Source organism: Equus asinus, chromosome 1 (genome assembly GCF_041296235.1).
Source record: "Equus asinus isolate D_3611 breed Donkey chromosome 1, EquAss-T2T_v2, whole genome shotgun sequence".
NCBI classification, from domain to species: Eukaryota; Metazoa; Chordata; class Mammalia; order Perissodactyla; family Equidae; genus Equus; species Equus asinus.
In genome coordinates, this window is record NC_091790.1 from 205,227,549 (window position 1) to 205,241,640 (window position 14,092).

Below are 14,092 nucleotides of genomic sequence, written 5' to 3' on the forward strand. Positions count from 1 at the left end.
ATTAGACATTTTGGATTATAAAAATAGTTGATAAATGTGGATCTACTGAATAGATCCCATTCTAGGCTAGCTAGAGTTTAAAAATACTAGAGCTTTCTTTTTGAGTAATTTGATACCTAAAATAGTGAATAACTCGGGAACAGCCCATCCTCTTCAAGACTCTCATGAACATTCTGTCATGCCAACTGTCTTGGCTGGCATTTGCCTCAGCTTGAATTAGCCCGCTCCTGTCACAGAGAAGGCTGTGCTCCAGCAATGATGACAGAGGATGACAAGTGCACGTTCTGGAGGGTCTGCTAAGGTAATTGCTAAATTTCACTCATAGTTTCCCTGGGAAAGTGACTCCACATACTGGTAGAAAAACCGGTCTTTTCAAAGAAAATTGTACGTCAAATTAGCAAATTAATTATTTTGGAATTATAAAGTGAGTAGTTAAAATTTTCACCTAGTTTTCAAGTGTCGTTTTGGCCACACACACTGGAGCGTGTGACCTCACAAATGAATGTGGAATGGTTTCTTAGAAATGAAGCACCCGCGGGATGCTGGGCTCCTGGACCGGATGTCTTTTTTTTTTTTGAGGAAGATTAGCCCTGAGCTAACATCGTCTGCTAATCCTCCTCTTTTTGCTGAGGAAGACTGGCCCTGAGCTAACATCGTGCCCATCTTCCTCTAGTTTATATGTGGGATGCCTACCACAGCATGGCTTGCCAAGTGGTGCCACGTCCGCACCTGGGATCCAAACCCGTGAACCCCGGGCCACCAAAATGGAACGTGCGCACTTAACTGCTGTGCCACCAGGCCAGCCCCCCGGGCTGGATATCTTTACGTGCTATGTATTCAGCTTCTTTGTTCTCAGGTTTTAGAAATCAACTCAAGCTAGTTTAAGTAAAAAGGGAAATAAAATATTTCATAAAGAAACAGGAGTGTCTTATTGAATCTAAGGGAAAAATTCATTCTGGCCTCAGGAGGAAAATTAAGTCAAGAAAGGGCAAACCGATAGGGACCCTTCTCTCTCTTTGCTTCTCGTCTCTCTGCCTCTCAGTCTCTCTCCTTCTTCTCATCCTGTAAATCTGGTCTCTTTTCTTCTGAATCCATATGCCATGTGGAGGTAGACACTGCCCCGCCTCCATTCTTATGTTTCATGACAATGGGCAAGAATAAACTGGAATATTTTAGTCCCACACCTGACTTCCTGGGGCAGAGTTCTGACCTAGGCTGGGCCCATTGCTTGTGGCTGCTGAGGAGAGGAGCCCATGTCTCTGGAGCCATGGGTGGAGCAGGATGGCGGCGGCGATCATCGTGACCAGGGCACTTTTCAGCAGGCGTGTATACCATGAAGATTGTATCCAAGTGGCAAGCCTTTTTGAAAAGATGAGCTCAAGTTACTGTCGTCTCTGTCTCTAACGTGCTGGTGGTTCTTGCCTTTGAGACTTGTTTGTTTGTTAATATTTATTGAGGCTTGGGGAAATTTTTGACCTTGGGAAGTGACGTGTTGAGCTTGCCAAAAAGCTGCCCAGTGTAGAAGACCAGTCTCAAAACTGCCTGTGCTTTCAGTGAGCCCGTGCAAAGACAGCCATTATCTAAAGATGCTTTTAAGACATGGTTATCATACACAGCAATGTAAAAGATACTAATGCTCCATTTTAAACTCTGCAACTTGCTTCCAGAGTCTTAACTTCACTGAAAGGGATTTCTCTTGGGCGTGATGTACTGTGAGATTTCTTCTGACTGCGATCAGGGCGCAGCACCATTGCTTTTGGTGATTTATGGAAGAACATACCTATAAAACATATCAAAGTAGATCCAAGTTAGACTGAGCTCTGAAGGTAAGAATAACTTACATTTTGAATTAATTTCATAAAAGAAGCTATCAGACACAGTCAGTTAAACTGAAGAGCCAAAATTATTTGAGCTCTGGTGTTGAATTTGCAGGTAAAATACAATGAAGAAATTTTAAAAGATAGGTAATTACAGTCAATGATTTGCCTGTTTTTTTTTTTTTTCTTCCTAGAAGGTCTGATAGAGCAGGAGCTCCCTCCGCAAACACGGTTTTGCTAAACTGCCGGTGGAGGGCTGGCAGACGCCTTAGTGATGGTGGTGGGTAGGATTTCAAAGTGCTGTGCCCTCAGGCAGACGCATAAAGTCGTGTTAAGTAAAAGAGTCAACTTCAGAAGTTTCCAAATTCATGGGAGAAAAGGAGACTAGATCCCAGATCAGTCTGTAAGGCAAATATAGATGGGTGGTGGGGAGCCCTGGAAACCCTGAGTAGGGGGACATCCATCACATGGTGCGAAGTGTCGGGGAAGACAGGCCCCCGAGAGTTTGCCTGAGAGGCCTGGAGAGTGTCAGCACCCCTCTGTCACTAAGATAATGATTCGTAGTTAACTGCTGGTCCTCAAAAGGAGGGCCTGTGGACCAAATTTAATTCCTAATTAGTGAAATCAACAGAAGTGTTTTTAAGGTTACGACTGCATCGTCCACCACCAGCACTGCCTCATCCCCAGCCCCACTTCCCACAGCGTTGATTGCTTTGGTTTTTCAGAAATGGCTGCTTAGCCATTCCCGGCTCTGTCGTCAGTTACAGCCTCGTTGACATGAAATCAGCATTAGTTAGTATCTTGTGGCCACAGCCCTCACCCGTCCCTCATACTCACAACTAGCAAAAGCACCCAAAAGGGCGTAGAAGACACAAACCAGAGTCACAGGGAGGGTCAAACTTCAGGGGGTGGGAAGATCTCCCTGCTAAGAATTACAGTGCTGCTGGCGGTGACATTCTGCCCTCTCAGACCGCACTGGCTGTGTCTTCACTTCCAGCCTAGACTGTGAAGCCCAGCTAGCTGCTGATTCATGTACAGCCTCTGGAAACTTCTTAAAACTATCAGTTACCTAAACGTGGACCTAGTTACATCCTGGAGAAGGCCTCTTTCAGTTTTGGGAGCCAGAAAATCTTCAGCCCTGATAGGCTTGTGAAAGCCGCCTCATAGAGGAGGACATTGGTGCAAAGATGAATTATTGTGAGAAAAATAGTTGAATTCACTTCCTCCTTCCCTAGTGAGTGGGCCATCTGGTTGACCCCTCTGCCTTTAGCAAAGGGGAATAAAATGCAAAATTGGCGGCTGTCCCAAGCGAGCCTGGCAGGGCCTGGATCTTTGCCCTTCTGCTCTCCTCGCGCCATCCTGACCACTCCTGCATCTGCAGCTTCTCACTCTCTGATCTTTGGTGCTGGTGATGCTTCTTAGGAAGAGGCCTTACTTTACTACAATCTCGCTTTCTGCTGGATTTTACTCCTTCTCCCCCTTTAGCTGTGTGAGGCTGTACTTACAGTGCATAAAACGGATGTGCCATATGAGGTGCACTCGAAATGTTCAAGGTGGCTATTTGCTGCTTGACGAACGCATCACTTTACTGTGGAGTCACACAGCTGCAAGCCCCTTTGGGGACCCAACAGTAAGCCATCAGTTAAAATTCTGATTTGCCCTCGTTAGAGCTTAGGAGGCAATAACAGGAAGTGGACAAAAGGAATGTCATCTCTGCATCCTTTACTTTCTTTATAAAGTATAGGAAATTTGATGTGCTTTTGAGTTCTTCCCATATTTCATATCGTGTTACTGAAACATTATTTGGTAGTGATAGCAATAAGTAGTAAAGCAGTATCTGCTGCCTTTATAAATTTTATAAATTACACGATGCTTTCAAACACATTTGATAGTCCTAACACCTGAGCAGTAAATCCCTTTTGTCTCCCACCCCATCGTTCCTTTTTTCCACTCTTGCAGACTTTAGTTTCTCTAATTTTTGAAATTATCCCCTGAGAGTTTTCATTTGAATCTCTGCTCCTCATCACAAGCCGCGAGGTCTGACGGAGGTAGCAGGGGGGATTCTGTGAGACAGATGAAGCTCAGGCCAAGATAAGACACATCTGATTTAGCACAGAGAGGAGAGGCATGGACGCAGTACCTGATGTAAACGCACGGATGGTGTGGCTGTAACTGTGGGGAGACAGCACACAATGGTCATTCCTGAGTCAGTTCACAGAACACTGTGGAGTCTTTAAATTGTTATTTTAGTCTGTGTTTCTTCCATTTCAGTTGTACCATTGGCACATAAAATGTCAAGTTCCAATCACAAATCACTAAGATAATAGCACTTGAAAAAGATGAATTTTATATTCAAAACAACCAAACACCCTAGAAAAAGGTTTAGTTTGTTTTTTGTTCATTTAGTTGAGTTTATTTTCTTTTTGCCTGAATTAAAAATAAGCATGAGCAACAATTATGTCACTAGAGACCAGGATTGCCAAGTATAGATGTTAGTGTGCATTACATCTTTTAGGACTCATTGCTATTTATGGCATTGCTAATACAACTGGGCTTATATTAGCGCTTTGCTTTCTGCATCCATCAACAATTCCTTTTCTGCCAGAAGGGCCAGCAAATAGCAGAGTTGCTTCTCACAAAAGCATTCATACATGCGTTCATCCATTCAGCACACAGTCCCTACGTGCTGTGGTGTCCCAAGTTTTGTACCAGGCATTAGGAACATATGAACATGTCAAGACAACTGTCCTTAGGTAGCTTGCAGTCTGTGATGACACAGGCATTAAATACATAATTTAACAGTGCAGTAATGTTACAGATGACACAGGCATTACGTACATAAGTTAACGGTGCGATATTGTTACAGAAGAGCATTTATGAAGTGTTGCAATTGTGTCCAGATGAGAGTAATGACCTCTGCCTGTGAAACCAGGCAAGCCTTGCCCAAATGTCAGAGGTGATATTTTTCTGATAACTAAAGGATGCAAAGGCATTTGCCTGACGAAAGGAACAGAGAGGAATGTGAGGAAACAGTGTATGCAAAGTTCCGGGGTTGGGGGGCCATGAAAGGGAATGACTTGCTCCGTGAGCAGTAGTGAGCTGTGAGCAAAGAGCATGGAAGAACTTAGACTTGGGTTGGAGGTCAAGAGAAGCAAGGTAGACTTGCTTTGTGGTGATGTGCAAAGGGCTTTTTTCTTGAGAATAGAAACCAAGAGGCTCAGAGAGGGCTGAAATGCAGAAGAGAAACATAAATGTGTCCTGACCCCAGGACCAATAAACTGAGGCCTGGGAAGACACCTAGTGCTGTCTTCCTCTCTCGGGGGCTGCCATAACAAAATACACAGACTGGGGGCTTAAACAACAGAGATTGATTTCGCACAGTCTGGAGACTGGAAGTCTGAGATCAAGGTGCAGGCCGTAGTGTCTGGTGAGACCTCTCTCCCTGGGTTGCAGATAGCCACCTTCTCGCTCTGTCCTCACATAACCTTTCCTCAGTGCATGTGGGCAGAGAGAGAAAGGACGCAGGCTCTCCATGTCTCTTCTTATAAGGACACTAATCTCATCATGGGGGCCCCACCCTCATGACCTCATCTAACTCTGCTAACCTCCCAAAGGCCCATCTCCAAATACCATCACATTAGGGGTTAGAGCTTCAACATATGGATTTAGGAGGAACACAATTCAGTCCACCGCAGCCTGACATGCTTCCTTCTACTGCACTTCTTTAGTTTTTGTTCAAATGTCACTTATTAGGAAATCTCTCCGACCTCCTTGTATACAAAGAGCTCACAGGATCACTCATCCTGCTTTTTTCTTCTTTTGTTAGTGGGTCTGTCAGTTTGTTTGTCCCTATCCTTGCACTAGAATACAAGAAAGGAATATGGAAAAATGAAAGCCATTCAGTTTGTTGAGTTGATAGCGGTGTCATCTGTTTTGTTCACTGCTGTACCCAAGGTTCTCAGCACAGGGCTGGCAGAGTCAACCTTGGATGAGTATGTGATGGATGGATGGATGGATGGACAGATGGAAGGAAGGAAGATTTGTTCATCTTTAAGACCAAATGGCTAATTGTAAACGTGTTTTTCCATTTTATTGGATTTCCCAGGTGTGCATATGATATCAAACAGAACAGGGAACATATTATAGCCTAATTTTCACCATTCTAGGCAAAAACATACGATTCTACTGAGAAATGCACTACTGAAGCTCAGCATTTCGGGGAATAATTTGTTAACTTTTCTTGTCTTTCATGGGAAGCAGGGTCACTTCTACTCAAATTTTTAAAAATTCAACTCCTGCAGGTTAAGATAATGAAGTCTGAATTTGGGGAGCCAAATTAGATGTTCAAAGAAGCACATATTACCTTGCATTCTAATTCAAAAACTATATCAATGCTCTGGTTATACCTATGTAAAAATTAAATGTGCATATAGACCGTGACTAGAAAGGAAGATGGAAAAAAATGAAATTTTTTTGTTTTCTTGGATTAGCAAAATTGTCCATGAATTTTTCCTCTTTATTTCCTGTTGTTATTGTTACAATATTGTCTGCGTAGTAAAAAAAAAATTACGTGTACTGTGAAAAATGAAATTTGACAAATGAAAATGGAATTTAATAAAGAATGTCTGCTTTCCTATGGGTAAAATTACCCTGCTTTTTAAATGTAAGACTATTGCCAGAAAGGCAATATGGTGAGTCTATACTTAAGAAATGGCGTGAATGATCCAGAATCACCTCACTTAAGTGGGCTATGCGATCAATGCCTATTTGGCTATCTATTGTGCATTCTCCCATTCACTTATTTGTACTGAATTGGTTTTCTGTGCATAATCTTTTCTTAGTCCGGTGAGCATAGGGAAGCAGAGTCTTGTCCCTTTTCTGGAAGTATCTTGACTCTCAATCATCTTTCCACCTGTAGGAGCAGCTTCACAGTTTTGCATCGTTCTTTTCCATCCTATATTGTATCCATAGAACTCGTACTGTATTAGGCCTTTGTAAGATTGTTTATTTCTACCTCCCTCCCTCCCTGAAGGACTGGCCCTCCTAACAGGATCCCTCTTAGATGTTCATCCTGGTGAAGCTGCCCATTCTACTATTAGGCAATACTAATGGTTAGGAATTCTGAAGTGTTTTTGAGACACAATTCTGCCTCTGAAATTTCCTTTTGGTTCTAACTCTACCTTCTGGAGAATAAGTCTTCACTCTCTTCTGGGTGCTAATTCAAATAGATGAAAACTGAGTATTTGGGTTTTGAGGCTGAAGACTTCTTTCAACCTTACTTCACATGACGTATTTTGCAAACATCTCTGTCTTCTGATCATCTTTGTAGACACACTCTCTATAGCATTATCTCTGACAGTATCCAGCCTAGACCTGGACAATATGTTGTGGATGTGTTAGGGCCAGAGAGGGGCACACTGGGAATATCAGAAGGACTGCTGTCACTGCAACATTTGTTCAATCACACTTCTGAAGTAAATCAGGTATAGTGCTAGCTGGTCACGAAGTTGACACAAAGCAAAAGTGCATATAAACTTTAACCAATGTGTGTAATAGATGTGCTTAGGACAGAATTTAGAATCCTAGATTATTCTTATTAGCAACAAGATTCAAAAGATATCAATTGTTTGACCCGATGAAGATAATAACGTTAATTTTAGCACTCTGGATCTTGGGTAAGATTGGGTCTTGAGTACTAAAACATTCTGGTTTTGGTGGTTACCCTGGGATTCAGTCTGACCAGTGTTCCGGAAATGTCCACTAGGGTCTGCGCGAGGTCGTATACACCACAGAGATCCTATGAATAGTACTACTTCAAGATTTATGCTTTTCACAAATTTCACGAAAAGGGCTTATTTCCTTTGTAAACGTGGATGAAGTGAAGATCTCCTGGGTCAGCACAATCTGATCTCTTCTCCTTGTCATTGGGCAGTGATTTTCTCACAGAGAAAACCCCGTCCGAGAAGAGATGAGATCGACTCAGTGTCACTTTTTGTCATGATTTCATGTTTATGTTTAGTCTCATTGTTAAGTGCTAATAGGCCACTTCTCAATAGATAAATTAAATTCTGGATGGCAAATAAGAAGACTGATAGAAATTTCTAAACTGCTATAGAACTCTGTCCTGCTAAGACTCTCTTGACCCTGAGAGTTTTTCTTAATTTGATAACTTAGATAGCCAATATTAAATATTTGGATGTCGAATATTAATTATTTGCCATCTGAGGCTTGAGCGTTTTCTTTATTTTAATTTGCAACAATTTGATACATTCTACTGAGCTTTCAGTCTTGGATGAAGATGTATTTATGTATTGCACTATCCTCTCCTCGAGGCCATCTGCATTCCACTTCGCCTTGACTTGGAGTTACGATGAGTTGTAATTACGGGCACTAAAATAGAGACTACTTTGTGATCTATGCATAAGCAGAAGTCGCACTAGTCCATTTTCAGCCTGACCATATGTCTTTATGTGCCCTGGAAAGTCCCAGTTACTCTTGTATAATTAATAATAATTATTATTAACATGAATTATTATATTTATTAATCGTTATTAATATTACCCCCCTTGTCTCTCAGAGGATCCCAGTTAGAATAGAAATTATATGATCACTCTAATTTGAAAGGAACTGAAAGTATGGCTTCAGCAGCTATTATGTGTGATTAATTTCCTAGATTTATTCAGCCTTTAGCAGTGTCTCCAGATCTACCTGCCCCCCCTACACACACACACAATGCCAACCCCTGCAATAATACAGTTATGGTTCCCTGAAGGGCACTAAAACGTGGAACAGGGGTAAGTGAGTCACCCAGTGAAGACAGACCTGGGAAATCTTGAAGCCTGTGTGAGGAGATGTGGAAGGAAAAAAAGGGTCAAGATCTGAGCGGTGGGCTGAGGTTGATTAAAATGGGCGTGTGGTATGTGCTAAATAAAGGTTTGAATTTGGTAGCCTGAAATAGAAGTGAACAGTTTGGATGTAAATAAAAAGAAAGAGGAGAGCGGACTTGGGCTGGAAGAAGTAATCCTGCGTGGATGTGATTCGATGGGGTTGATAGGCTGGCTGTGATGAAGAGAAACTCCAGTCACCCTGTGCTGTAGAACCTGGCTTTTTGGGTGGAGAAACATTAAGTTCACACAAAAGCCGTGAACATAGTAGGACATCAGGTTCTTTCTCGAGATGGGGTTTTGCCATGGCGCGGGAAAGAGAGCCCCAGGCTTTCGGACGCTGAGGCAGATGGGCAGAGAAAGGAGAGAAGCGTGGCTTCGAGGGTGAGACCATGCCTTGCTCACTGCTCATGATTCACTGTTTGGTGTCTTGGTTCTTGAGTTAAAGGAAGTGTATTTATTTGGTTTATTTTATTTCTGTCCTTCACTAACTGGGTTTTTCTTTTATGGTATTGTTTTTAGGAGCTGGTGGGGAGCAATCCTCCACAAAGAAACTGGAAAGGAATCGCGATCGCTCTCCTTGTGATTCTGGTCATCTGCTCCCTGATTGTCACCTCGGTCATACTGCTGACACCAGGTACTTATGGTTATTCTTGGAAAAGCAAGTCACTGTAAGGGAGAAAGAGCATCATTTTGCCTTGCAATTTTTTTCTAGATAACTACCTATTACGTAATTTATTTTTCCCAGGTTCTAATTCTTATTGTGCCATATGGTAAAATGATGTAATATGTTTTTAATGAAAAAGATCCATTTTATATGCTTTGAATTGGTTTATATAATTGTTGACTAGGTAGAAATGCTTGACATGTATTAAAATTCACGGTTACTTATTCATGCTTTGTGAGCTTAGAGACAGTGGTATTATAAATATAATAATTTTATACATCTCATGGCATTCCTGGGTATTACATCAAGGATAAATTAACAACATATATTGAGTTTGAACTAAGGATAAGGTACTTATTAGGTACTACTGATGAAATAAAAGTATAAAACAGAGTCAGAAATCTCTCAGGGGAGAAAAAACATGTATACACATACACTATTGAATGTTTCCAAAAGAAGTGCTGTAGGAGCTTAGAGGAGAGAGGGGTCCTTAATGAGAAAGCTCGTGGAGGAGGTAACGTGTAAAGGGGCTCTAATGGAGTGGTAAAATTAGTAGCCAGAAAGCCGTGCGATTAGGGAGGGAAGAAACCCTTTGCCTATAAGATAACCAGACAGGAGGTATCATAGGAAAACATTATGGCCATGTTAAACTCTGTGTAACTATTTCATCCATTCTCATTGTTGTACTAGGTGCTTATTTGTGTGGACAAAAAGAAAACTAGTTCTAATCTTCTATAAACAGACTGCACAGATATTAGACCTTAAGATGGAAAAGATGCAATGTAAAAAATTTTTCATAGGTACAAAGAGTGCAGGAAAATTATGATGTATGTTTAGACCATTATCACAAAACTTAAATGAAAAAAGAGTAATCTGTAGCCTGCAACCAAAACTAGATAAAAATATCAAAAGAAAAGAAAATTACAGACCAATATCTCTTATAAATATAGATGTAAATGTCTCAACAAAATTCGAGCAAACTTAATCCAGCAACATATAAAAAGGCTTATACACCAAGACAAAATGAGATTTATCCAAGAAAGAAAATTTGGTTTAACATATGAAAAATCAGTGTAATACACCCGTATTAATAGAATAAAGGGGAAAAAACCATGACTATCTCAATAGACACAAAATAAGCATATGACAAAAATCCAAAATTCTTTCGTGATAAAACACTCAATGTGCAAAAAGAAGAGAAGAAAACTTCCCCAACCTGATAGGGAGAATCTGTAAAAACTCACAGCTAATATTATGCTTAATGGTGAAATACTGAAAGCATTCCCCGTAAGATCAGGAATAAGACAAGGAAGTTCTCTCTCACTGTTTCTATTTAGCATTGTATTGGAGGTTCTAGACAAGACAATTAAGCAAGGAAAAAACAAGACATCCAGATAGGAAAGACAGAAGTCAAACTATGTCTATTCATAGATGACATGATCTTCCGTATAGAGTATCTCAAGAAATCCACAAACACACACACAAAACCTGTTATAATGAATAAATGAGTTCAGCAACATCAGAAGATACAAGATCATTATAAAAAAAAATCATTCGTATTTCTATACACTAATTCAAAAATGGAATTATGAAACGATTCCACTTACAAGAGTTTCAAAAAGAATAAGATACTTGGGAATCAATTTAACAAACGAAGTTATAACACTTGCACACTGAAAACCACCAAACAGAATTGAAGGAAATTAAGAAGACCTAAGTAAATGAAAAGATATCTCATGTTCATGGATTGGAAGACGTAATATTGTTAACATGTTAACACCTCCAAATTTATCTAAGATTTGACCCAATCTCTATCAAAATCCCACTTGCTTTTATTGAAAAAATTAACAAACCAACTCTAAAATTTTAAGAAAATGCAAAGGACTCAGACTACCCAAAATAATCTTGAAAAACAACACTTAAAGGACTTACATCTCCTGATTTTAAAATTTACTCTAAAGCTATACTGATCAAAATATTGTGGTGCTATCCGAAATATAGACATGTGGATCAATGGAATAGAATTGAGAGTTCAGAAATAAACCCATATGGCTATGCTCAATTCATTTTTGACAAGGGTGCGAAGATCATTAAATGGGGAAAAAATAGTCCTTACAACAAATGGTGCTTGTACAACTGGGTCTACACATGAAAAAGAACAAAGTTGGACTCGTACCTCACACCATATACAAAAATTAACTCAATATGGATCAACAACCTAAATACAAGAGCTAAAACTATAAAACTCTTAGAAGAAAAGAGGGGTAAATCTTTGTGACCTTGGATTAGGCAACTGTTTCTTAGATATTGCACCAAAAGAACAAACAACCAAAGGAAAAATAGATACATTTAACTTCGTCAAACTTAAAAACTTTGTGCATCAAAGGACGCTACCAAGAAATTGAAAAGATAGGTCCGGCCTGGTGGCGCAGTGGTTAAGTTTGCCTGATCCGCTTCTCGGCGGCCCGGGGTTCGCCGGTTTGGATCCCTGGTGCGGACATGGCACCGCTTGGCAAAAGCCATGCTATGGTAGGCATCCCACAAAAAAAGTAGAGGAAAATGGGCATGGATGTTAGCTCAGGGCTGGTCTTCCTCAAAAAAAAAAAGAAAAGAAAAAATGAAATTGAAAAGACAACCCACAGTGTGGGAGAAAATACTTGTAAATCATATATTCAATAAGAGTAATATCCAGATTATATAAAGAACTCTTACAACTCAAAACAAAGAGACAATTTAATTTAAAAATGGGCAGAAGATTTGAACAACATTCTCCAAAGAAATACAAATGACTAGTAAGCATAAGGAAACATGCTCACCATCATTAGCCATCATGGAAATGCAAAGCAAAACCACAGTGAGATATTACTTCACGACCACTAGGATGGCTATTAATGTATTTTTTTAAAGGAAAATTACAATATTGCTGAGGATATGGAAAAATTAGAACCTTCATACAGTATTAGTAAGAATGTAAAATTATGCAGCCTTTGTGGAAAACATTTTGGTAGTTCCTCATAAAGTTAAACACAGAGTAACCATATGACCCAGTGATTCCCTCCTAGGTATATAGCTAAGAAAATTGGAAACATATGTTCATACGGAAGCTTGTACACAGATGTCCGTCGCAGTGTTATTCGTAATAGCCGAAAAGTGGCAACAACCCAAATGCCCTTCACCTGCTGAATAGATAAACAGATGTGGTATAGCCATACAACTGAATATTATTCAGCTACAAAAGGGGATGAAATACTGATCCATATTACAATATACACAAAACTTGAAAACATTATGCTAAGTGAAAGAAAAGTGACGCTAAAGGCCACATATTATATGATCGCAGAATAGGCAAATCCATAGTAATAGGAAGTAGATTAGTGGTTGGCAGGACCAGGAGGTGGGCAGAGTAGGAAGTAGCTGCTAATAGGTATGAAATTTCTTTTTTTTTAAGACATTACATTTTAGAGCCATTTTAGATTCACAGCAAAATTGAGAGGAAGGTACAGAGATCTCCCACATACGCCCTGCCCCTACACATGCAGAGCCTCCCCCATTGTCAGCACCTCCACCGGAGAGGGACATCTGTTACAGCTGATGAACGTACACTGAGACCTCTCGTGATGAGATCTCTTTTTGGGGTGATGAAAATATTCTAGAATTTGATAGTGGTGATGGATGCCCACAACTCTGTTAATACGTTAAAAACTACCAAATTGTACACTTAAGAATGTAAACTTTATGATAGGTGAATTTTATCTCAATGAGATCTTAATTTAAACAGTGATGGGAAAGTTGTACAAAAGAAAAAAGGGTTTAATCTGGCCATTTACATACTGAAGTGCCATGACTACTTGCCTCATATTGAAGGAGTTTTCGGTAGCAGTTCTGGAAAAGAGAATGTTGCCATCTCCTTGAGTGAGTTTGTGAATAGACGAGAGTTGCCAGGAACATTTGGACCCAGGATTCAATACAGTCCATCTATTGAACAAGGAAAAATCGATTCAACTGTTGAAATCTAAATGAGTGGAGGTGGGAAGGATTGGGGAGGATTAGTAAAGACAAATACTCGTTCTGTTTTGTGATCGTGCTGCTGATGATTTGACTTAGCTGGAGACTTTAGCAACAACATATTTTTAATTAATAGAAAGGAAATCAGGTCTCCTTCAGGATTTGTGGAGCATCTGTTCCTACCTTTGCCTCTTTGTAACAGGACTGTGCTTTAGGTAAGAAAGTGATTATTGAAGATTTGACTTTGTGGTTGTCCAACACTCACTTTGGGACTTAGAAAGCAGTGATGTCTTAGGTAGTTTGTTGCTGCTCCTGCTCCCGCAAGGTACCCGTGAGAGTTCGTGTCCCTCAGAATCTGAGGGCTCTTGTACTCTTCACTTCAAAGTGAAATAGAATGGCTGGCTGGAGATCCTTTCCCACCGTAGCAGTAAGGTTGCATGATGAATGTCTTGACTGAGTAACTTAAGGCTAAGGCCCAGGGACCCTGGGAGTCTTCCCTTCACACGCCCAACTCAACACTTGGTCCCTTGATCTTCTCTGCTATACAGGAAAACCTGTCAATTCCTATTCTCTCCAATGCAGCTGCTAATCTTGAAAGTATTTTACATTCAGTTCTTGTGGAGCAGGAGCAATCACAGCAGCATCCTTTCTGCAATAAATAGAGAATACAGTCATTGTAAACCATTACATCTCTTTGAATGCTGACGGCCAGTTGTCAG

The 14,092-nt window shown here is 40.4% G+C and overlaps 1 protein-coding gene across 4 annotated transcripts in view; it reads left to right on the forward strand.

Annotated features, from left to right (window-relative positions):
- Positions 1-14,092, forward strand: part of DPP6 (dipeptidyl peptidase like 6) — a 988,762-nt gene that overhangs the window by 587,466 nt on the left and 387,204 nt on the right. For all 4 annotated transcript variants that reach the window (XM_044765679.2, XM_044765682.2, XM_014829001.3 and 1 more), the window contains exon 2: positions 9,224-9,338. In XM_044765679.2, the coding sequence (XP_044621614.2) occupies positions 9,224-9,338 (115 nt within the window). The remainder of the gene's footprint in view (positions 1-9,223; positions 9,339-14,092) is intronic.